At 43.4% G+C, this 26801-nt stretch overlaps 1 protein-coding gene and 1 pseudogene across 1 annotated transcript; both read right to left on the bottom strand.

Moving 5' to 3' along the window:
* Positions 1-3731: 3731 nt before the first annotated feature.
* Positions 3732-8156, bottom strand: LOC123187618 (uncharacterized). The gene is made up of 6 exons (XM_044599532.1): positions 8003-8156; positions 6599-6638; positions 6429-6520; positions 5283-6336; positions 4825-5045; positions 3732-4590 (listed from the first exon to the last, which is right to left on the bottom strand). The coding sequence occupies exons 4-6, from the start codon at positions 5635-5637 to the stop codon at positions 3928-3930; spliced, it is 1239 nt and encodes a 412-aa protein (XP_044455467.1). The 5' UTR covers positions 5638-6336; positions 6429-6520; positions 6599-6638; positions 8003-8156; the 3' UTR covers positions 3732-3927.
* Positions 8157-23126: 14970 nt separating this feature from the next.
* On the bottom strand, positions 23127-26435 carry LOC123184824 (uncharacterized; annotated as a pseudogene).
* Positions 26436-26801: the final 366 nt, after the last annotated feature.

Raw genomic sequence — 26801 nt, 5'->3', positions numbered from 1 at the left:
AGCGCGGACTCCTCCGAGGGGCACGAGAGGCGGCAGGGCCTTGTGTCCCATGTGTGCCAGTCTGTCTCCCGTTGTTATGCTCTTCCTTGTCGGAGACCGCAGCTTCACTTCATCGGTCTTATTACCGGTGGATGGAGGACGACAAGGGGTTGGAAGCCAGGCGCCGCCACCGTAGGATGGATTTAGGGGGTCAGGTTTTTTCTAAATGTTTGAAATCTAATGAAAATCCGTCGTGTTTGCATAAATGTCGTTTGGTTTGTATGAAACTCGGGCGTGTTTGCATGAATTTCATCCGATTTATTGAAAAAAGAGTTTGGAATGTATGCAGCGGCCTCCCGCATCCACGTCCGCAGACGGATGTAGGAGAAAATTTGTGGGTCACCTTTGGTGATGCCCTAAGGGCTAGAGCCCAACTAATCATACCATCACGAAAATTCCTACTAATCAGATATGATTACACAAAAATATAGTGCATATATATAATTTCCATCCGAACATAGTACATTATCATATATGAATAAAAATCCCTAACCGATACCAATGATTCATATTTGGACTCAAATTTACTGCATATAGAACTCTCCACACAAATAACTTATACATTGTACTAGCAAAAAGGCCCGTGCGTTGCAACGGGAGGAAAATAGACATTTTTAGCCTTTTGCTAGTATTTCCCTCGTAATATGGAATACTCGGCAGGGGGCTAATCATCACAGAAAAGCATAACTCGAGGCCCCTAACAGACTTGCACGTACTACTAAATATGCAATACTCGGCAGGGGACTAACCCTCATAGTTCGCTACTAATGCTGATAATATGTATCATGTCCTACAACTTTTGAATCGCCAAGGTCCTTAAGCTAGCACAAATGCCCATCCTTGCAACGAGAGAAACAAACTCAAGCCATTTTCTGCACCGACTTCTAATTCCTCATGCGTTGTAACAACCGTCACATTCACTTCACGTGGTTCAACATAAATCATGTCTTTACATATCATGTGGTGCATTTCCTTATTTATCACACACAATAATAATTCTTAATGAAAATTATTTTAAGGTATGAGGCTCCTTACTGAACATAAGCTACACACACTTCACTGTCGCCAATGAGCTTGGGCATTTTTCAGGCAGTAAACTATGTCGTCATGTTCTTCGACCATGGCCATCGAATCATAGTACAAAAAATGAACCAACGAGAGTAAAATTATTATTGTAATCATCAAGTATAAAAGAGAGCAAAAATTAATATTCATGAAGTTCAGTCCCATTGGATGGAAATCAATCAGTTGTTAACTTTACATTCACACTTCAGTCAAAAAACCTGACTTCCACACTGCACTAAATAATTCATAATTCATATAAAATTATAAACATGGAGATTGAAAACTGATTTATATATACCACGGGAAGTTGAAAACAACATTATCAAGAGGTGGAGTACAACATTAGCCTTGCCCATTTATTAATGGGCATCTCTCCATTAGATAGAACACGAAATTTATTTCTTCTTCTAATTCCTTTCTTTCTGCCGAATTTATTTGCTCTTTTAATTTCAAATCTGAGTTCCCAACTGTTCATAATTGCGGATTATTTCTTCTTTTAATTATTTTAAATCCGTGCCGAGTCTTCGCATGCAACGCAGAGTTCTTGTTCCAGCCTTCCCAATTTAATGAGAATGAACCCACCATGTCACCAGCCCATGGGAGAAAAAATATTAACATTCTTCGCTGCAAAGCCAAACGCCAATTATCACTAATCAAGCTGGACACGTAGAGAATAAGTTTGATGATGAAAAAATGATGGATCAATTAACAATATGATTCTTTAGGGCGCTAGTTCGAAACTTGGGACGTGAATCCTAGTCAACTAATCAGATGGACAATCTTATTCTTAAATTACCATAGTGATAATAAAAATATCATACACGCAATTCTTCTTTTCGGTTACTGACATCACATAATAAAAATATGGTATACTTCGTCCGTCGTTCAGGCATGCATGCTTCTCTCGTGTGTGCTAATTATGACGCATACCACATTAAAATTATTCATAAAAATGCTTGCTGCTAGTGTCTTATTTTTCATGGATATAATTTAGGAATCAGAAAAATGTTATGGTGTTGTACATTAGATCGTCAATGCCTAGTGAAAAATATACCACATCGCCCTAGCAACCAGTATGAGTTTGCGACGGGCACAAACAAAGTCAAATTCATCGTTAAAACAAAAATATATAGCATCAAATCCAACGTGTGCAAAGTTCGGAGCATTGCCGAGAATAAACACATGTGAAACACTAAGAGCATCTACAGCCAGACATTCCATATCCTCCTCAAACATTTACAGACACGCCCGATCAGTAATCGAAAAGGAGGGAAGGGAAAAATGACCAATCGAACCCTTCGTATTATCCCTATATGTCCGGGGATGTCCGCAAACTCTCATATTGAGGACATATGTAGAAAGGATATGAGGGCTTGTAGACGCACCCGGTCAGTCCGCCATGTAGCATGCCGCCCATTTTGAACCACCATTTCTCTTTTTTTATTTATTCATTTTTTCTCTCTCTTCATCTCCACAATTCACTGATTGGGCGTGTCCGCGAACGTTTAGAGGGCTCGATTTGCTAACTCCGGCTGTAGATTTTCTAACACGTCAATGTTACAGACTGGGAGATATTTACCAGTCGGTGAAGGATCTAAACTACACCTTTAAAAACATGAACATTCAAAAACACAGGTCGGTTTTTGTTAGTAGTCAGCCGCCCTTGATCTATATAACATGAACATTCAACATTCGTGCACACTAGCTAGCTAACAGGTCGTTTTTGTTAGTAGTCAGCCGCCCTTGATCTATATAAAAAAGGAAACGACCGGCCTCGCTCGATCTTGTTGGTTGGTAGCGAAGTTATCCATCCCGACCTCCCCCCTCTATCCCAATCTCCACGACCTTCCCCATGAACGCGCCGCCGCCTGCCCCGCACCCACCGCCGCTGGGAGATAACTCGCTCCCTCGTGCGCTGCGCCGCCAGGATACCCGCACCCCAGCCCCACCACCGCTAGCGGCAATGGAGGGCTCCAAATCCACGCGCGTCGGGGATCACACCGCGGCCCTGCTCATGTTCTGCTTTTTTTGATTTCATGCGCCTCTTTCGCCTCTTTCTTTTTGATTGGCCGTGACCTTCCCTCTGGAACTATCGATTTGTGATGCATGGCATCTTTCTTCAGATCTCTATTTGAGTCTAGGCTGAGTCATATCTTATCCTCTTTTCTTGGCTTGTTGATTTTGGTAACTTCAAAAGTATATATGTTGCTAGGATTTCATGTAAAGAGGCAGTGTGGGACTAATTAGAATCTAAAATTATAACATAATAAGTCTAATCAATTTTCTCTCTCTGCCTCCGGGAGGTGAGGGAAGGTAGGGAGATTGATTTTTTTTATCGGCCCATAAAAAATCTGGCCCATTGGACTTACGAAGCTCTCAACGTACAAACCAAACGAAAAATAAACCAGGTCGGACGGACGAACCTACTATTAGTATCACCTCGGTTATATTACAATTTTGTCTATACAAATTATAAAAGCATATTACGACTGGGCGAAAACGTATTGTGACGGTGAACCCACGGAGTCAATCCGTGTTTTATTATTAGAGAAAGATTAGACATAATGAACCAGCGGCATAGACGTTCGATGCTCCGGTGCGACAAAAGTAAAAAAAACACATTGAAATAAAATAGAATTAATTATTTCAACACATAACGTCAAGCATGTAGTCGGGGAGAGGCTGCCATGCCTTCATTATATCCCAAGGGGAAAACAGAGCAACATAGCTGAAACCAAACATCCTTTCTGCATCCATAATCTACGGCTGCCGCTCATTGTCGGTATCCAACCCATCATCCTTCACCTGTCGAGGCACAGATCATCAGAAAAAAAATGGTTTCAGAGGAACAGAGCTCCATCTTTTGTCAACATCTGTGCCAAACGGCCCTTCCAGAATGGCTGTCCAGGTAACCTCCACCTGAAGCTCATAGGCACCATGATTGCAAACCTTCTCCTCCTGAGGGTACTGTAGAGTGACACAGCTGCACTCACCCTCACCATCACTGGAAGTAAAACAGACACTGAGCGCGATTTCTTCATACTCATCATCATACAAGGAATTAGGGACGTGGACGGCCACCAAATCACGGCTTAACGCGATCGAACCGCCATCTCCGATCAATCTCGCTCTGTTTTCGTGTTCATCATATAGAATGATATGGCTCTCAGTGTCTCCGGCGGTCCAAGCGGTTATCTTGTCACTGAAAGGGGCGTCGCAGGGTCCATTCAGAATACTGATTTTGACGGTAGCTGCCACGGCAAACGGAACGGGCGCTAGTACCAGTTCTACCGTGCTCAGCCAGCTAGATAGCAGCTCAGCCTTGGGTCCCTTCTCCAATGGTACAGGGTAGTGTTCTATGACACCTTTGCTGAAATCTCTGTCGCCGGTGGTTCCGTCACCCTTGATCTTCAGATTGAACTCGAAGAAGATGGTGTCTGGCACAACGAGCCCTCGGTTTGGGCCTGTCAAAGTCAGCATGTCCTCCTGCACAAGGGTTTAGGAAAGGTAACCAACGTCAAAATGTCTTCAAATAGTTAATGAAGTAGTACTCCCTCCATTCCAATTTGAACTAAAACCACGACAAGTATTTTGAAACGGAGGGAGTATGATTGAAAGTTGCAAAAACAACCAAACCAAGCATAACTAGTCCGAAAATTTCCAATACACGTTAACGTGGGTATCTTTTGTAGGGTTTATTATGGAGGAACAGATAGATACCGGCGACTCGATGAACTGGGGATCATCCCTGTCGCGGCGGAACAAGTAGACACATCTGTAGTCGGCATCGTCCCTCGCGAGCACAGTGCCAAACACGCTGATCGGGTAGCCCACGTCGGAGTCGACCACCTTGAGGGAAATGACGTTGACCGATGATTGCACAGCCGAGCTCTGCTGAGAAGAGGTGAGCTCCTGAAGCCGCGGGCCATGCATAGCCTCGGCTGTAAATGAATTCATGTCAGCAAATTACGAAAATCAGAAGCAAAGAAGAAGATACATGAAGGAGCATTGCCCATCCGGGTGGATACTCTGCTTGTAGGATCAATACTTAAAGGAGATTAGATCCAAAATAAGTGCCACGGTTTTGAACTAAGGTTAGTTTAATCTTAGTTCAAAGCTGTGACACTTATTATGGATCAGAGGGGGTATGAGATTGTTGTGAAGGGTGGTATACTTACACTCTTGGTCGAGGTCGAAGAAGGCTATGTTGAAGCTGGAGAAGCGGGTGCAGACGTCGGCGTTGGACTTGGGGTCGTACTCGGTGAGCTCTCGGCAGCAGACGATGTGGAGCGCCCGCAGCGCCTTCTCCTCGTCCGTCAGCTCCGGGTCCGGCTCCAGCAGCCGCAGCATCTCCTCCCGTGTCAGCTCCGGCACGCTGCTGTCCGTGTCCGTCGTGTCTGACGCCGTCCCTGCCTCCGATGTGTCCGTGTCCGTCGCCGTCGCCGTCGCGTGAGACTCCGTCTCCGTCTCCGTCGTGTCAGTGTCCGTCGCCTCCGTCTCTGTCTCCGTCGCGTACTTCTCTGGCTCAGCCATCTCGCTTTCCCAGCGAGGAGCGTACCGTGTTTTGAGTTTCAATTGGCGCGGCGCCGTCTCGCTCAGCTCACGTTGAGAAGAGAAACCCGAGATAGCGATCGTGGATTTTGAGAGGCGCTGGCTCGATGGCCGGGGTTACATATATGCCGCTGGTTCCGATTTTGAGAGCAACTCGGAAGGGACGGGAGGGTACACCCTGCCCTACGCTAACCGGGAGAGAACACCCCTATCTCTCTGTCTTTGTCGAATCACAACTCCTGAATTCAAATCCATCCCCAACTAGCATTCCACCCTAGCACCCAGCAAATAACACCACTCTACCCGGGAACAAGCTTGCACACGTAGAATATCTTTCACCTTCATCTTTCGCTGCGACCGATAGCAACACGCTGCTCAATGTTCGTCGACACGAATAATCGATCTGATCAATGCATTACTGCTAAGCTTACACGTACCAGACACATTTCATCAACATTGGAATGACAGATTAAAAGTTCAAACCAACTCCAACAGACGTCAACACCGAGCACATAGACAGATTTGCGAGATGACCGTCTCTCTCGAAGCCAAAATAGGACTAGTTTTACGGGATCCAGCTTATCAGAGGCTTCTCTATCTTGACTCCGCCTCTTTGATTGTTCGGATGAGATGGGAGACACGATACTGGAGCTTCTCGTTCTCCACGGTCAGCTTCCGGTTCTGCAAGGTCCAACAATTAAGAGGAGAACGTGGTTACACTAGGATCAGACAGTGGTATGGTGGTGACGGTTAGTTTCAGGTAAATCAGATACCTGTTCCTTCTCGGCAAGACATTCTTTGGTGGCTGCGTCAAGCTTTGACTCAAGATCTCTCATGGCAGATGAACTTGCCTCGGATGCGCCATCTAGTGAACAAGGAGGGAATGAGGCGTCTCTTTCACAAACATACTCCTCCTAAATACCCAAACCATATTTAAGATTACCTTTGTTCAGCAGCAGGGCTTCCAGCTTTGCTAACCGTGCCTGCAAAATATGAAGGATTCCACCATAAAAAAGACAGAAAACATTTAGGGGACACATGTCTGGGTGTAGTATGAGTACTCATGTACTATCTATTAAGACATCCGTGCAATAGATCTTAACTAAGCATGATAAGTGTGTCTTCGCATTCCATGTGGATGGTGAATACATCAACACACTTTGAGTTGTTCACCATCAATAAAGAAACAAAACGGGCAGCATCGCTGCAGGATTGCTAAAAATAGTACTACTCCGTCCCATAATATAAAAACGTTTTTGAAGCTAAAACAGTTTGAAAAACGTTCTTATATTATGGGACGGAGGGAGTACTACTTATTCATACAGCATGAGCATAGCCGTTGGTATAGGTAGTAGAGCAACATCCCAAGATTAGTTGAATTAGGCAAAGCCAGCTTTTAAATGTGTGGAACTGCCAAATAAGACCGTATCTTAAAAGAGATTGAAACTTGTATGTTAAAAATGTTGTAGCGTTACACGGCATAGCCTGTTTAAAAGAAATTGCGTCTATACCCACCCTGTCAAATCAATATGTTAATTGTTAGGACACCAGTGGTTTGATGGATCGTATTTCTGTAGGCAGCTAGACAGGCAACAAATAATATGCATCTAAAATCTGTTGCAGCAGTTGGTTGCTCGCTGACCGACAACGATTTCAATTTACTCCAAATCAAGCACAACATACGACACACACAAACCGACTCCAACAAGTTTTCCGTTGCTTCCATGTGGCAGATCATTTTGAACGTCAAGTGTCAACAAAACAAACAAAACAGGCCTCAGTGCTCAAAGAACAGCTAAAATTAGTTATACATGCATCATAGCCAGTGGCAGACAATAGGGCAGCATGCCAAGTTGCTTCGGTTAGTCATTTGGAAATACAGTGTCGGTGGAAAGCACAAAGCAGTGAATTTGTGGAATTAGATTATCTGCGCTGTAATAACATACTAAAATTCAGACCTTCAAATGTGACAAATGTATTGATGAGCCGGCGCCTTGGCTACAGAAAAGCAAAAGTGATAAGGTCTCGATTCTGGAACATCTGTTTGGGAATTGAATAGCTGAAGTTCTGTTCCAGGAGCCGGTGGTCTCGCGGACTACATACAATTCTTGCAGACAAGTAACAAAGGTAGTCGTCTAGAAGCCGCTGAGGTCGCACTGAGTTGGATCTGCTCCAAATCAAGCCCACCACGGACCACGCACACACAAACGTGCACCGCTATGTCCTAATTCGATAATCCATGAACAAATCGATAGCCTTAGCGCACCAGACTTCTAAACTAGGGCTACAGTTGTCGAACGGAGCAGAGATGGTCAGGGGGGCAGGGGAGGAGACGGACGGAGCGAACCTCGGCATCGGAAGCTCTCTCCTCGAAGGATTTCAGGGCTTCCGCCGGCCCCGCCGCCATGCTCGCCGCCCGTGCCCTCGGAGTCGGAGGGGAGTTGACAAGTGGGATGAGCTGGATGGGAAGAGGCTTCAGGTTTGTGGCCCAGGATAAGAACAAAGGCCCGTTATTATTAAGCAAGGACAGCAAGGTTGCAAGCTTTTCCTTTTCTTCTTTTTAGACCAGAAATAATAAAATACTCCAGATATGTAGACCACTTAGAGCCGATGGCGCACCGCCGTCATCGCCCGGAGCCGGGCAATACTTCGTAATAGAAAGTTGGGAAGTAATCGTGATAAGGCCACATAGGACCAGAACACCAGAACAGCAATTGCCGCCAATTAAGCGTAGCATAGGTCGGAAGAATCCAACCTGAAGACACACGAAAGTAGACGAACGACGACCAGATCCGAACAGATCCACCAAAGGCACACTTCCACACGTCCACCAATGATGCTAAATGCACCACCGAGACGGGGGCTACTAGATAGGTGGAAATAAATGTTATTTGATCTTTAGAGAGCCGTCATTGTCTCACCTTTCTAAGAAGGACACAAACCCTAGCAAAACTCAAAGAAACCACTAAAATGGAGCCCTTCCGTCGGAATGGGCCTGGATTCATCGCGCCTTCTGGCACTAAAGCCACCAGAAACGAGGCGGCGGCGGCGGTGGCAGGAGGCAGAGGAACCCTGAGCTTCTTTTTATGAGGTGCATGCTGAAAGATCGTGGATGTCGCCTAGAGGGGGGTGAATAGGCGCTTTAAAATAATTACGATTTAGGCTTGAACAATTGCGAAATAAACCTAGCGGTTAATTTGTCAAACACAAAACCTACAACAATTAGGCTCACCTATGTGCACCAACAACTTATACTAAGCAAGATAAACAACTATGTGATAGCAAGATATATGACAAGAAACAATATGGATATCACAAAGTAAAGTGCATAAGTAAAGGGCTTGGGTAAGAGATAACCGAGGCACGCGGAGACGACAATGTATCCTGAAGTTCACACCCATGCGGATGCTAATCTCCGTTTGGAGCAGTGTGGAGGCACAATGCTCCCCAAGAATCCACTAGGGCCACCGTAATCTCCTCACGCCCTCGCACAATGCAAGATACCGTGATTCCACTAAGGGACCCTTGAGGGCGGTCACCGAACCTGTACAAATGGCAACCCTTGGGAGCGGTCACTGAACCCGTACACTTTGACAACCCTTGGGGGCGGTCACCAGTTCCCGTTAAATTGCTCGGGGCGATCTCCACAACCTAATTGGAGACCCTGACGCTTGCCCGGAGCTTTACACCACAATGATTGAGCTCCGAACACCACCAACCATCTAGGGTGCCCAAGCACCCAAAAGGAACAAGCTCAAAGGTACCAAGCACCCAAGAGTAATAAGCTTCTCAACTTGTAACTTCCACGTATCACATGGAGAACTCAAAGCGATGCACCAAATGCAATGACAAGGGCACACGGAGTGCCCAAATCCTTCTCTCTCAAATCCCACCGAAGCAACTAATGCTATGGAGGAAAATGAGAGGAAGAACAAGAAGGAGAACACCAAGAACTCCAAGATCTAGATCCAAGGGGTTCCCCTCACCTAGAGGAGAAAGTGATTGGTGGAAACGTGGATCTAGATCTCCTCACTCTTTTCCCTCAAAAACTAGCAAGAATCCATGAAGGGATTGAGAGTTAGCAAGCTCGAAGAAGGTCAACAATGAGGGAAGAACAAGAGCTCAAAGGATAAGGTTCATTGGGGAAGAAGACCCCCTTTTATAGGTGGGAAAAAATCTAACTGTTATGCTCACAGCCCGCACCGAGCGGTACTACCGCTCCAAGGAACGGTACTACCGCTAGGGCGGTAGTAGCCCTTTGAAACACAACAGCGAGGAGGCAAAAAAGTCAGAAGAACCGTCGGAGCGGTAGTACCGCTTGACCTCACGGTACTACCGCTAGGGATAGCGGTACTACTGCTAAGGGTAGCGGTACTACTGCTTGCGAGCGGTACTAAAAAATTACATCCGTGCCTATCATCGCTGGACTTGTGACGAGTTTTTGGTCCCGAGCGGAAGTAGCCGCAGTAGTACTGCTCCAAGCGGTAGTAAAAGATTACATCTGCTCCTATCCGCGGTAGTACCGCTGCAGCCTTTTCAGAACACCAAAACTGACACAACTTCTGCAAACGGACTCCAAATTCGACGAAACTAAGTTTGTTGGAAAGCTAGCGACAAGGGATAACACAATCTTGATAGAAATACCAATAAGAAGCAAATGAGAAAAGGTCCAAAAGAAAATGGTGAGAACCCTTCCTCGGATAAGACCGGTAAAACCTCCAACACCGAAAACATCATAGAAGACGCATGCAAACTCCGTTTTTGATGAACTCAAGCTTGTCATCAAGATGACCATAAGCTCTAAGACTCACAAAGAGAACCAAACAAGAACTAAGAAACATGATGCAATGATGCAATGGTTTGAGCTCTCGACGAATGATACGATCAAGCTACTCACTTGAGAGCCCCCCTTGATAGTACGGCTATCGATCCTATAACCCGGTCTCCCAACTACCACCATGAGACCGGTAAAATAGAAAACCTATCAAGGGCAAACCTTTGCCTTGCACATGATCCACTTAAGATAGATGATGACGATCTTGTCCTCCTTAAGATGGACCATCTTTCTTGATTGCGTTGGGTCGATGGAGACTAGATGATTGCTCCCCATACTCCACTATGGGTGAGCCACTCTTCGGCACATCTTCACAAGTCCATTAACACCACAATGGATGGCAAGCTTCAAGCACTTGATCTCTTCATGATTCTCCACTTGAACTTGCACACGGCAATCTTGATGACGATCACCACTTGATGTCATCCTTCCCATGGGTTGTATGATATCATCCTCTTGACGCAAGCCCATGGACGCGTACCTAACCCCACATAGACTCTCACATAGACCATGGGTTAGTACACAAAGTGTAATGGACAATGCTTACCATACCATGGGATCACTTGATCCCTCTCGGTATATCTTCTACTCTCTGTGAGTTGATCAACTTGATTCACTTTTGACTTAGTCTTGATCAACCTTGAATCTTTCCAACTCTCTTCGTTTGGATGATGTCTTGAAGGTAAACATGAATGATCACACAATCTTCTTCTTCAAGACATGATTGCAATAAGCTCACCACTCACATGACCAATCTTTGGATAATTCCTTAATAGCACCTTGGTCAACCCATAAACTCCTTGAAACCAACACATGGACTTCAAGAAATGCCTATGGAAAAATCCTTCAAATATAACTCAATGCAACCATTAGTCCATAGAGAATGTCATCAATTACCAAAACCACACATGGGGGCACCGCATGTCCTTTCAATCTCCCCCATTTTGGTAATTGATGACAATCACTTTCAAGAGAGTTTACATAAGGAATTATGCATCACCATGCAATGCAACAACCAATAATGCATGCGTAGGAGATGCGTATGCTTAGGAACAAACCAAAGCTAGAAGAGACAACTCTCTAAACTTCTCCACAAAACTCTCTGAAACTTCTCCCCCATTGGCATCGATTGCCAAAATGGGCTAAAAGCTTAGAAGGCCAATATAAAATGTGTTCCTCCATAAATTGTGTATTTCTCAACAAGAGAGTGGAATGCAATACACATATCCAACAGTAAATACTTGGAGGAAGACAAACTATATTGAGGCCCAAAGATTGCAAAAGGAAGATATGCCACAAAGACATAATCAAAGAGAGAAACAAGCAATCAAGCAATCAAAAGATACCAATTGAAGCAAGCTATCAAAAGATACCAATTGAACCAACTAGGCCAATGATCCTACGAGCCACATGAATAAAGGATATTATGATAAGAGCGGAGCAGTGTTCTAAAGAAACTAGAGAAGCTCCCCATGATTTGTGCACATCAAGAATTTTTGTATTTGGATACAAAGTGCACAAAATAGGATCATAGCTCCCCAAAATCAATAGAAACTTACAAAAAGTGCAAGAGAGCATATAGGAAACTAAGCCTAGTACTTGCAACAGACACGTGGTTGAGCAACAAGTATGAGAGGCAACTTAAGAGTGGGCTCAACCAAAAAGATGTGTGTGAGTCAAGGCAATGCACTTGAGAAGACTAATGTACAGAAGAGCATTAAGTATCAATAAAGTCTTCAAAGAATGAGGCACACGGTGCAAGGCCTATCATTCCCACACACAACTAGCAAATGGGTTCACAAGCTTACTAATAAGCATATAGAGAACCTATGCTTGTGACAACTCACGGTGAAGATAGAAGATGAAAGACGCATCAAGAAGAGGGATGCCAATTAAGATGGCAAAAATCTCGTAAAGATAAGCATGAGGAAAATAATCTTCACCACACAAGAGCGCATCAAGATGCAACGATAGAAGACACACACTCAAGGCAAAAGCTTTCACGGAGCCACCAAAGAAATAACATAAGAAAGACAAGTGGACATGAAAGAAAGGATATCATCTAGATATGCAACTTCTCTCAAGTGTATAAGATTCTAGGTAGACGAAATCATGATGATATATATATATCTACAAAGAAGGATGTACACCCGAAATAGTTACAACACGAAGGAACAAGATATCCAAAAGGAAGTAATACATACACCAATAAGATATTTGCTTGAGAGCATAGCACATGGCTAGATATGGTCTTATTGTATATAAATGAATTCCAACCACACGAACATCAAAGACATCACAACTAGCAACAAGACATCATTGTTGGGATGCTTTGAGAAAGGAAACAAGTATCACAAGAAAGAATGGATAACATGCCATGATACAACCTACACAAGGTTGATGCAAGAAATGTGTGCATGAAGTATATGAAGATACTTGTTACCGAGATAACATTGGAAGGATGTAGTAGATACCAATTGAAGGTACAAAGTAGTTCATTGATCATCCTAGCTTGACTCCAATAAGCACATGGTGACAACACCTTCCTTGTGAGTGAGCCGAGCATCCAATGCATCTCCACTTGTTCCTAGAACAACAACACAAACAAAATGGTACCCAAACTCATTGGGACCAAAGAGTTAGAGAACCAATAACACATAGGACAAACTCCACGTAAATATGTGCATATAGATATGAAAATGAATTTCATGCACATCTCATCCAATTTGAGACTTGGTGGAGTTCCCCCTATATATTGGGTCAAAGAAAGAAAACATGCCAAAGAAACTACAAGAAGTAAATATTCATGCTCAAGACTTTCAAGAACCAAGACCAAAAGACAAAGAAATACCAAGCAAAGAAAAAATACCAAATGAATAAATCATCACTTGGAGGATATCCATAAAAGATACATCCAGGAATGAGATATCCATTGATACACTCAAAAATAAAGATGTCAAACTCCCAAAAGAGAGAATGGTTCCAAACAAACCAAGCCCTCTACAAAGTTTCATGATGGCACAAAGCACCAAAAAGAAACGGCTTGCCTTCCACAAACACACACTTGATAAGGATCACAAGATGAGTGTTTTATAGAGAATAGGATAGCTCCCCCAAGACTAGTGCATTATAGAGAATTTGCATTTGAATACAAAATGCACAAGGTGGGATCACCACTTTCACTATATCTAGAAAACACTAGACAAGGTCAACAAATTAACAAGATCCACAAGTGGTATCGAATACAATGGGAGTTGACACAATCCTAGGCAAGAGATAAAGCAAATAAAATCAAAGGCCAATGTAAAGATGATCAATAATTTCTACCACACATAAGTGAGTACCAATTGTCAAAAGACAAGAAGTATTTGGAAATAATTCCCGGTGGTAGATAACAAGGATATCCGACATCATCTTCACACCAAACAAAAAGCAAATTGCAACTTGTAGGGCTAACATGCCACCTAGGAACAAGCTAATTTACAATATCAATTCTAGGTGACAATATCTCAAATGTACACATTTTCTAGGCTAGTAATATACACATAGCATATTACTCCCCCATAATGTGATACCAATTAAAAATAAACAAGAGGCAAAATAACGATCCAACACGAGATAATTAATGGACAATATAGAATTTGAATTTCTCATGAGAAGACATACCACATAGCGACTAGATAATCTTGAAATATCAATACTAGATGGTATTACTCATGTACACACACATATAGGATTGTGAGGTGCACAAAGCACATCACTCCCCCATAATGGGATATTCCATTAATCTCTCACAAGAGCCAACTAAGAAAAGAACAAGATGCAAAAGGCTCAATGCATGACACACACGTACATGATGTGCAAACCAACACACACATACTTGATTGCTCAAGATAATCAAGTTGAAAGCACAACATATACAAACACATGCAAGGAACAAAACCAAACATGCAAAAGGGTAAGTAACTATCAATGTAAACACTTTAAGCACGAGTTACCGCATGGAGAAACATTGGATATAAGATAGAAACTTGATAATTCGAATAACTTGGCTTGAGACAATTAGAATGATGAAGTCCCCTTAATTCTTCATAAAGTAGCCAAGTCTCCAATGCCCTCCAACAACACCCATTGATCAGGTTTGAGCTTGTTGGTCCCCAACCAAGTTGGGTCCTAAGAGGTTAGTCACAATAGGCTTGGCTACCCAAATGGTTCTCTTCTTGACACCACTTTGAGTATCAACAACTTTGGCAAACACATTGCCAACCTTATCCTTCCCAAGAGAATAGATATGATCAATAATAATTGGGTTGGATAAGTTATCACTAGTGCATGAAGAGGCGAGGTGACCTTTCTCACGACATAAGTAGCAACGTCTACTCTTCACTTTCTTCTCACTTGATTTCTCAACTTGAGAAGCATTATCTTGAGGATTCTTGGGAAGAGGACTTTCTTCAACTTGTGGTTGAGCATGAGATCGAACTTGTGGCCGCTTCCCCTGTTACTTGTCACTAATGGCCTTCTTCTTCAATGGGCAAGATCTAACATGATGCCCTTCTACTTTGCACTTGAAGCAAACAATCTTGGCCGAATTGTTGACTTGTTCTTGGCCCTTCTTTTTGTTCATCATGGACCTCTTCTTCTTCTTGGAGTTGAATCCAAGTCCACCTTTGTCATTGGGGGATTTTTGCACACTCAAGATATTGTTGAGTGTGAATTTCCCTTCATGATTCTTTTCCAAGTCTTTCTTCAAAGAAGTGACTTGGGCCTTGAGCTCTTTGATTTCCTCTACATGATTAGTCTCAACACAAGTACTAGAGGAAGTATAAGCTTCATTGTTAGAGCAACAAGGCAAGGAAAGCAATTCATCACAAGATGTACCAACATTGTGAGTAGATGAATTACAAGGACTAGCACATGGGAACATAGCATTTTGACTAGAAGTAGTGCTAGTATCCACATGAGGCTCACTAGATGTTACCTTAGTAATCATGGCCTCATGAGCTATCTTTAGCACATTATGGGATACTAGAAGATCATCATGAGAGCTTGAGAGCTTTTCATGACTTTCTTCCAATTTCCCATAATTTCTAGATAGCAACTCAAGTTGAGCCCGTAGCTCAACATTCTCCTTCAAAATGGATGCTTCACAAGTAATAGAGTTAGTAGCACAAGCATCATCATTAACAACAAGAGGAGAGGACAACTTGGAAAGCTCTTTTAAATAAGAAGCTTCAAGTTGAGCATGAGACTCGGTGAGTTTGATGAGCTCACCCTTAATGACACTTGAGCCATTTTCGAGGTGCTCAAAATGCTCAAGGAGTCTAGCATGATCAACTTCAAGATTAGCATTTTTAGTTTCAAAATCATTGGCCACCACAAGAGCTCTATCACGAGATTCCCTCACTCTAGATAATTCTAGAGCAAAAGTCTCCTCAAGAGATTCCATGGTGCTTTGTTCAAGTTCAAGAGCTTGAGAGAGGTTCACAATCTCATTAGCGTAATCACGCTCATGACCTTCCATTTTATCAATGGTGACCTCATGCTCCTCAAGACGAGATTCCAACTCATCAATATATTTCTTGCCCTCAGTAGCAATAGACATGATTTCCATGAAGTTGGAACGAGCAATTTTATTCTTAAGAAGAGCTTTAAAAATCATTTCCCCCTTAATTTTTAAGGAGGCAGCATCATCATTCTTTTCATCATAATCAACATCATCATCACTCTTGCCATCATCAATATCATCACAAGATATATTGGGATTCAAAGTGGGAGATACCTTTGAAGCCTTGGCCATAAGGCAAAATGCAATAGATGATGATTTAGGATCCCTTGAAGCACCATCCAAGACCACATCTTATTCCATGGAGTGTTGGGTTTCCTCTACATTGTTAGCACAACAACTCGAGGAAATACATGCATTTTCATCATGGCAACAAGATATAGCAAGCGTATCATCATGAGATTTAGTCAAGCAATTTCTACATGATATGCAAGGACTATCAACATAAGCATGTGAAACATTTGGAGTGCTCGAAGTGCTAAAGTCCAAAGATGAAGCATTGCAATAAGAAAGTGATGAAGGATTATCAACAATGATCCCACTATCATCATTGCAATGAACACCACTACTCACCATGTCATTACCTTGTGGCAAACCACACATAGGTGAAGTAGAAGAAGTTGAGAACACAACACGGCCGGAGGTGGAGGGAGAACAATCATCCCCAGAAAACTTGGACACGCCATATTTATCTTGAAGCTTTGTCCACAACTCATGAGCATCCCGGAACAGCATGAGTTGAAATATAACTACATTGCTCAAAGCATCGAAAAGCACATTAGAAGCTTGAGCATTGAGATAAGAGTTTTTCTCATCCTCTAAAGATAATCTTAGGGGATCCTTTGGAGGAGAAAAACCCATATCTACAATTCGCTCTAAATTTGGGTCCATGACCCTAAAGAGATTAAGCATGCGAAATACCCAAACATCAAAATTTGTGTCATTGAAACTAAGAGTGTCAGAGAATCCTAATCCCCTAGTCGACATCTTTACTCTCTAGGTGGTTAAGCCTAACAAAGAGAGACGAGGCTCTGATACTAATTGAAAGATCGTGGATGTCGCCTAGAGGGGGGGTGAATAGGCGCTTTAAAATAATTACGGTTTAGGCTTGAACAAATGCGGAATAAACCTAGCGGTTAATTTGTCAAACACAAAACCTACAACAACTAGGCTCACCTATGTGCACCAACAACTTATACTAAGCAAGATAAACAACTATGTGATAGCAAGATATATGACAAGAAACAATATGGATATCACAAAGTAAAGCGCATAAGTAAAGGGCTCGGGTAAGAGATAACCGAGGCACGCAGAGACGACGATGTATCCCGAAGTTCACACCCTTGCGGATGCTAATCTCCGTTTGGAGCGGTGTGGAGGCACAATGCTCCCCAAGAAGCCACTAGGGCCACCGTAATGTCCTCACGCCCTCGCAAAATGCAAGATACCGTGATTCCACTAAGGGACCCTTGAGGGCGGTCACCGAACCCGTACAAATGAAACCCTTGGGGGTGGTCACCGGACTCGTACACTTTGTCAACCCTTGGGGGCGGTCACCGGTACCCGTCAAATTGCTCGGGGCGATCTCCACAACCTAATTGGAGACCCCGACGCTTGCCCGGAGCTTTACACCATAATGATTGAGCTCCGAACACCACCAACCATCTAGGGCGCCCAACCACCCAAGAGGAACAAGCTCAAAGGTACCAAGCACCCAAGAGTAATAAGCTTCTCAACTTGTAACTTCCACATATCACGTGGAGAACTCAAAACGATGCACCAAATGCAATGGCAAGGGCACACAGAGTGCCCAAGTCCTTCTCTCTCAAATCCCACCGAAGCAACTAATGTTAGGGGGGAAAATGAGAGGAAGAACAAGAAGGAGAACACCAAGAACTCCAAGATCTAGATCCAAGGGGTTCCCCTCACCTAGAGGAGAAAGTGATTGGTGGAAACGTGGATCTAGATCTCCTCACTCTTTTCTCTCAAAAACTAGCAAGAATCCATGGAGGGATTGAGAGTTAGCAAGCTCGAAAAAGGTCAACAATGGGGGAAGAACACGAGCTCAAAGGATAAGGTTCATTGGGGAAGAAGACCCCCTTTTATAGGTGGGAAAAAATCCAACAATTATGCTCACAGCCCGCATCGAGTGGTACTACCGCTCCAAGGAGCGGTACTACCGCTAGGGCGGTAGTAGCCCTTTGAAACACAACAGCGAGGAGGCAAAAAAGCCAGAAGAACCATCGGAGCGGTAGTACCTCTTGACCTCACGGTACTACCGCTAGGGGTAGCGGTACTACTTCTAAGGGTAGCTGTACTACTGCTTGCGAGCGGTACTAAAAAAATTACATCCGTGCCTACCACCGCTGGACTTGTGACGAGTTTTTGGTCCCGAGCGGAAGTAGCCACGGAAGTAGCCGCGGTAGTATTGCTCCAAGCGGTAGTACCGCTCCCAAGAGCGGTAGTGACACTCCCAAGAGCGGTAGTAAAAAATTACATCCGCTCCTGTCCGCGGTAGTACCGCTGCAGCCTTTTCAGAACACCAAAACTGACACAACTTCTGCAAACGGACTCCGAATTCGACGAAACCAAGTTTGTTGGAAAGCTAGAGACAAGGGCTAAAAAAATCTTGATAGAAATACCAATAAGAAGCAAATGAGAAAAGGCCCAAAAGAAAATGGTGAGAACCCTTCCTCGGATAAGACCGGTAAAACCTCCAACACCGAAAACATCATAGAAGACGCATGCAAACTCCATTTTTGATGAACTCAAGCTTGTCATCAAGATGACCATAAGCTCTAAGACTCACAAAGAGAACCAAACAAGAACCAAGAAACATGATGCAATGATGCAATGGTTTGAGCTCTCGACGAACGATACGATCAAGCTACTCACTTGAGAGCCCCCCTTGATAGTACGGCTATCGATCCTATAACCCGGTCTCCCAACTACCACCATGAGATCGGTAAAATAGAAAACCTATCAAGGGCAAACCTTTTCCTTGCACATGATCCACTTGAGATAGATGATGACGATCTTGTCCTCCTCAAGATGGACCACCTTTCTTGATTGCGTTGGGTCGATGGAGACTAGATGATTGCTCCCCCATACTCCACTATGGGTGAGCCACTCTTCGTCACATCTTCACAAGTCCATTGACACCACAATGGATGGCAAGCTTCAAGCACTTGATCTCTTCGTGATTCTCCACTTGAACTTGCACACGGCAATCTTGATGACAATCACCACTTGATGTCATCCTTCCCATGGGTTGTATGATATCATCCTCTTGGCGCAAGCCCATGGACACGTACCTAACCCCACATAGACTCTCACATAGACCATGGGTTAGTACACAAAGTGCAATGGACAATGCTTACCATACCGTGAGATCACTTGATCCCTCTCGGTACATCTTCTACTCTTTGTGAGTTGATCAACTTGATTCACTTTTGACTTAGTCTTGATCAACCTTGAATCTTTTCAACTCTCTTCGTTTGGATGATGTCTTGAAGATAAACATGAATGATCACACAATCTTCTTCTTCAAGACATGATTGCAATAAGCTCAATACTCAAATGACCAATCTTTGAATAATTCCTTAATAGCACCTTGGTCAACCCATAAACTCCTTGAAACCAACACATGGACTTCAAGAAATGCCTATGGAAAAATCCTTCAAATATAACTCAATGCAACCATTAGTCCATAGAGAATGTCATCAATTACCAAAACCACACATGGGGACACCGCATGTCCTTTCACATGCAAACTTCTGAATGGAACTAGCAAAGTGCTTCTTTCGTTGCATTTTTCCCAACCTTGCTGAATTTATGGAGTATGAAAAGAAATTCAACACTGAATAGTGTCGATCAGTAAACATCACTATTCAAAATTTATGTGTTTATGTTCAACTTTCTTAATACATGTTCTACATTTTTGGTATACATCAAGAACTTTTTTTGTACACGTTTAACTTTTTCTAGAAGATAAATAACATTTTTTCAAATGCTTGATTAACATTCTTTAAATACATGATCAACTTGTATTTCCATACACATTGTTTTTTATATAATTTTTTATACATATGAAACATTTTCATACACATTTAACATTTTACAAATGGTAGATTAACATTTTGAAATGATTTATGCAGAGTGATTTTTGTAATATGTATATTTAGAATATTTAGAAGTATAAACAAAAGGAAAAAACGGAAACATAAAACAGGGAAGAAAAGGAATAAAATGAGGTTGTGCCCTCCCACGAGCTGGGCCGGCCCGGTCTCGCACTCCCTCAGGCGAGGTTGTCCTATATCTCTCGTCAAGCGAGACATAGGCACGCCCATGCACTGTGGCGTCATGGTCTCCAACCTCTTTCCCTCTAATTAGTTTCTAGTAGACTAGTATATTTTTTGTTTCTTTCTAAGATTTCATTATTATTATTATTTGTTTTTTTGATGACAAATTTTGATTATTATTTTTTGAAAAATAGCCATAGCATCGCAATAGATAATATATAAAATAAATATTTTAATTGATATTTTTACATATAGGGCCTAAATTTTATTTCACACCGGACCCCACATTTTAAAGGTACAGCCCTGAGTTTGAACTTGAAATTTCGCATAGCAATAAAGCATCACACTCTAGCATCCCTTATTCGGGTACCGACGCTTCGATAACCGGATACCTCTGGAGAAGACACTAGAAGACATACGTCTCATACCGCCTGCCTCCCGCCACTGTCGCACCACCTTCGATCCAGTAGCAACATGCTAGACATGAGAGCTCAACCAGAACCACCGAGCAGCACGTGTCGTAGCAGGCAACACCTTTGGGGTGATTGCTTTTGTTCATTGCTTTGTCATAGGTTGCCTTTAATTTCCACGACTTCAACGACGACTTTTATGCACTCCGGTGAAAACACGAGATCTATGATAGGCTATGTCGACGCGCGCCTGTGTCGCGTTCTTGCTGAAGGTGAATGGATTGAAGCTTGACTTTAGGGATGAAAATCCGGAGTTCAACCTTGTGTTGGACTCACCATAGTCTAGGTGTTGGGGAACGTAGTAATTTCAAAAAATTTCCTACGCACACGCAAGATCATGGTGATGCATAGCAACGAGAGGGGAGAGTGTAGTCTACGTACCCTCGTAGACCGACAGCGGAAGCGTTATAACAACGCGGTTGATGTAGTCGTACGTCTTCACGGCCCGATCGATCAAGCACCGAAACTACGGCACCTCCGAGTTCTAGCACACGTTCAGCTCGATGACGATCCCCGGACTCCGATCCAGCAAAGTGTCGAGGAAGAGTTCTGTCAGCACAACGGCGTGATGACGATCTTGATGTTCTACTGTCGCAGGGCTTCGCCTAAGCATCACTACAATATTATCGAGGATTATGGTGGAGGGGGGCACCGCACACGGCTAAGAGAACGATCTTGAAAATCAACTTGTGTGTCTAGAGGTGCCCCCCTGCCCCCGTATATAAAGGAGAAAGGGGGGAGGCCGGCCGGCCCTTGGGGCGCGCCAAGGAGGAGGAGTCCTCCTCCTAGTAGGAGTAGGACTCCCCTCTTTCCTACTCCTACCAGGAGGGGGAAAGGAAGGGGGAGAGGGAGAAGGAAAGGGGGGCGCCGCCCCCCCTCTCCTAGTCCAATTCGGATCAGAGGGGGAGGGGGCGCGCGGCCCACCCTGGCCGCCCCTCTCTCTCTCCACTAGGGCCCATAAAGCCCATTACTTCTCCCGGGGGGTTCCGGTAACCCTCCCGCACTCCGGTTTTCTTCGAAATCACCCGGAACATTTCCGGTGTCCGAATATAGCCGTCCAATATATCAATATTTATGTCTCGACCATTTCGAGACTCCTCGTCATGTCCGTGATCACATCCGGGACTCCGAACAAACTTTGGTACATCAAAATATATAAACTCATAATAAAACTGTCATCATAACGTTAAGCGTGCGGACCCTACGGGTTCGAGAATAATGTAGACATGACCGAGACATGTCTCCAGTCAATAACCAATAGCGGAACCTGGATGCTCATATTGGCTCCCACATATTCTACGAAGATCTTTTATCGGTCAGACCGCATAACAACATACTTTGTTCCCTTTGTCATCGGTATGTTACTTGCCCGAGATTCGATCGTTGGTATCTCAATACCTAGTTCAATCTCGTTACTGGCAAGTCTATTTACTCATTTTGTAATACATCATCTCGCAACTAACTCATTAGTTGCAATGCTTGCAAGGCTTATGTGATGTGCATTACCGAGAGGGCCCAGAGATACCTCTCCGACAATCGGAGTGACAAATCCTAATCTCGAAATACGCCAACCCAACATGTACCTTTGGAGACACCTGTAGATCTCCTTTATAATCACCCAGTTACGTTGTGACGTTTGATAGCACACAAAGTGTTCCTCCGGCAAACGGGAGTTGCATAATCTCATAGTCATAGGAACATGTATAAGTCATGAAGAAAGCAATAGCAACATACTAAACGATCGGGTGCTAAGCTAATGGAATGGGTCATGTCAATCACATCATTCTCCTAATGATGTGATCTTGTTAATCAAATGACAACACACGTCTATGGTTAGGAAACATAACCATCTTTGATTAATGAGCTAGTCAAGTAGAGGCACACTAGTGACGTTTAGTTTGTCTATGTATTCACACAAGTATTATGTTTCCGGATAATACAATTCTAGCATGAATAATAAACATTTATCATGATATAAGGAAATAAATAATAACTTTATTATTGCCTCTAGGGCATATTTCCTTCACTAGGAGGTTTGTATTTTTCGTTTTACTGTCATCTTGTAACATATGGTTAGTGATTATCTGGTGGAATTACTATCGCGAGGCATGCGGCCTCGGGTTTTCTTTTTGCTTTACTTCCGGGTCGATGTTTTTCGGCTGCCGGATTTTGCATTCTTAATAATTTATGGTTGCATGCATGGTCCTGATGTAGAGGCTGGGAGTTATCCTCCTTTTTGAAAAAAATTTCATAAAGGTACATATGCTTGATCTACTAAAGTGACTGAATGATTTCCTTGCTTGTACAATCTGCTGCAAGCAAATATATTTTCTTTTGCAGGATGATCCAATAATATTACTAATTTGATATAAGGATACCCATGCCTTGTACATCTTGGAGAGAGATATGAAGTACCACAATACATGATGTTTGGACAAAATGTAAAAGCATCGATCATTATTTCGTTGGACACTGGGACTTCATATCAACCTGGTCCCTTTATTCTGGAATCCTTATTTGGGAAGCATGTGATCACAAGATGCGCCTTAGTTTTTGTAGTTAGCTAGGAGAGACTCAATAGCTGCATTTTTGGCCTGTACATTTTCATACCGGATTCGATAGCCATGCCCTGGGAAAAGATAACTCACTAATTAGTTCAAGTTACAGAAACGCAATTGAACCGAATATCTTATGGATGGCTTGCAAATCCAGGTATCAAACTGAATTTGGGTAATATATATATTTTTGTATGCAATAATGAAGGGATGCTCACCAGGTAAATACCACTCAAAATCTAGGTCCAGTAACTTCCTCATACTATCCAGTTGCAAATTCACTGCACAACAGATATATATACATTGATCAGGATTTAAGTTTAACTCTGGTACAGTTGAATATTGGCCTTGATCACTTGAGATAGGAAGTCTAGGGAGAAGGGTGGATTGTACTACCTGATTGCTTGCTGTACATCCGAAAGAGATTCAGTTCGTCTGAATATTCTGATTTTGCGACATGGTCGCCAGTGAATAGCGCCTTTAGTGGTTTGTACAACAAGCAGACCGAGCCCTACATGAAATGTTTTCATTTTCATGAGTGAATCTTACCTTAGATGTGTAGGAAAAGATCAGTATGGTGCAAGATAATTATTGCTAAAATGACCAAAAGAATTAATGACAACATTACCATCCATCCATCTTGTCTATCCAAAGAACAATATACAAGCATAATTCTATTCATTGAGTTGGGTTTCTTACTTCAGTATGGCCTGGGGTATGGATAAGTTCAAAATCATTTCCAATGTTCCAGGGACCACTTCCAGTAAGTTTCCACTCGACATCAGCAGTAATGTCCACTACCTGTGTCAGCAAGGTTATTGCAGCAGATAATCAGGGCAAACATCACAAAGCAAATTACTCCCTCCATCCGAAAATACTTGTCATCAAAATGGATAAAAGAGGATGTATCTAGACGTATTTTAGTTTTAGATACATCTCTTTTTATCCATTTTGATGACAAGTATTTTCGGACGGAGGGAGTACAATTTTAGAATCTATGAATTGTAATACTACTTCGAATATCCTTCTAAACATCATGTAAGATATTCCAGTAAGTTTCTTTCTACGGGTGTTCTTACATCTCCTAAATGGATGATTCTCTCGCATTTCAACCGCTCGGCCCACTTCCGATGATCCGCTACATCATCACTGTTTGGCAATTGGTTAGTTACTCTTCAATCTCCTTAATAAAAAGGTCCACAAATGCACAAATGAATAGATAAATGTGGAACTGTGTAAGTCTGAACATACATGTGGGTCAAAAATATGTAGCGCGCTCCACCGAGCTTCTCAATCTTGTCCACCAGTCTCGGCGTATACCTTGGACTGAAACATTAAGAGGTTATCAGAACAACTACAGCAAATATATTACGGGGAAAAACAGAGTACTATAACAGGAAAATATATCACTATGTGTCCATCAAGGATTCAAGGTTCCGACCAAAAATCAATTAACAAACAACGGGTAAACTACACATATGTGTTACAGGGATCTATTACTTACTTCCTTCATGTCACAATGCTATGCAAATTGTTCAATACTACTCCCTCCGTACCAAAATATAAGACGTTTTTTCAGTTTAAATTGAACTGCAAAAATGTCTTATGTTTTGGTACAGAGGTAGCAAATACTTTGTGCTTAAACTGAACTTTTTATCAGAAACATATGCAGCATTGTAGCCGAGGGGAGGCTTCATAGGTTGCTTGGCATTTAATTACCTGTCAACCATTATGTTTCCTTCTGGGTGGACTATGAGATATGATGTTGCTCCATATGAGGACTCCGAATGGTAACCGCAAAGGTAAACACCCTGAAACACATGCTCACAACTTTTTGGTGCTGAATTTTGTATTTACTGGAGGAAGTTAAAAGGGGACATATATGAAAATGTTTATACAGGAAGATCGTCGTTGATGGGGAGCGGGAACGTGTTCTGCACTTGGAGAATGTCCTTCGCGGGCTTGTCGGTGTGGATGGAGGCTGTTGGGCAAGAGAGCAAAGCCTGCAAAAGTGTACAGAGATAACATGAAATCCATTGTTCAGGAGTATTCTTGAAAGCAAAACGAACTTTTTTGTCAGTTCTAGTGTTGCGCATCCAGATTACACTGGTTAGATGCAGCTAGCAGTAGTAATGATGTTACCTGCAGTGCCTTGGTCCTCTCCTCCTCGAAGCTGGGCTGCGCTGCCACGGCGGACATGCCGTCCACCCTCTTGAACACCTCCGGCGCCATCCACCGGCAGATGGCGCAGTCGATGCACCGGTGGTCTGCTCACGCACGCGCGTCAAGCTAGATCAGGCGCAAAGTAGTACTACTACATAACACAGTTATACTGAATCTGAGGTCGGACAAGGGAGCTCACCGACGAAGAACTCGCCGGAGACGTTCTGCTCTCGCCGCAGGGGACGCTGTGGCGCGGACCACCGAGGCGGCGCGTCGGCCGGGGCGTGCGCCTGACGGCGGAGAGGCGAGGGACGCGGCGGCCCGGAGGCTAAGCGCCATGGCGGTGAGCCGGTGACTCGACTGAAAGGAGATAGCTAGCGAGTGACGGGTGAACTCTTCCGTCTCTGCAGTCTGCACTGCAGCCACGTACTACCAGTGAGCTGAGCTGAGCTGAGTTGAGCCTGAGCTCGTTCGACAATTACTTAATAGGAGGATGGGAGTATGGAACCATGTGTGAAACCTGCTAACAGTTTGGACAGTCGGTTTCCCTATTGGACTGCTTTTGGATTGGATGCAATGGGCTAATCCTCTAAATTAATTTAGTTTGGTCTGGGGTTTACCTATTATTGGATTGGATTGGTTTGGTCTGGACAGAGACTGACTGGTCTCAAATGGTTTCGATCCATCGATGAAAACCAAACCGTCAGACCAGTCCTGCAGAAGAGCAAGTCCACGAGGTCATCAATGAACCCATCCACGAAGGAGTTGCAGCCTGAGTGTGAGCATCTGGCCTATCTGGCCACCCGCGGGAGACCCACGGCCTCGCCCTGCAGCCGCTACTGCGAGCTGCCGCCGGCGGTGCACTGCGACCGTAGTATGGAGAGATGTGTGGGGCTGGAGCACGATCTTGTCCCACCTCAACTACTTCTTCTGCTGCTGTAGAGGCGCCGCCTCATAGATAACTAGCTCGCCTCGGCTACTTCTGCTGCTGCTGCCACGGTGGCCGGGACGGGGATGGCTGCCTACTTCACCCACCGTCTGTGTGCATATGTCCAAAGTTTGAAACTTTAGGCTCAAACCAATTCTAGGGAATGGATTGGATTGGTTTGGCTTGAAAACACAAACAATTTGGTTTGGCTTGGATTATACTCCCTTCGTCCGGAAATACTTGTCATCAAAATAATTAAAAGGAGATGTATCTAGACATTTTTTAGTTCTAGATACAACCTTTTTTATCCATTTTGAAGACAAGTATTT

Source organism: Triticum aestivum, chromosome 2A, assembly GCF_018294505.1.
Source record: "Triticum aestivum cultivar Chinese Spring chromosome 2A, IWGSC CS RefSeq v2.1, whole genome shotgun sequence".
Lineage (NCBI taxonomy): Eukaryota > Viridiplantae > Streptophyta > Magnoliopsida > Poales > Poaceae > Triticum > Triticum aestivum.
Note: the sequence above shows the minus strand (reverse complement) of the source record. Positions and strands in the feature narration are given on the sequence as shown.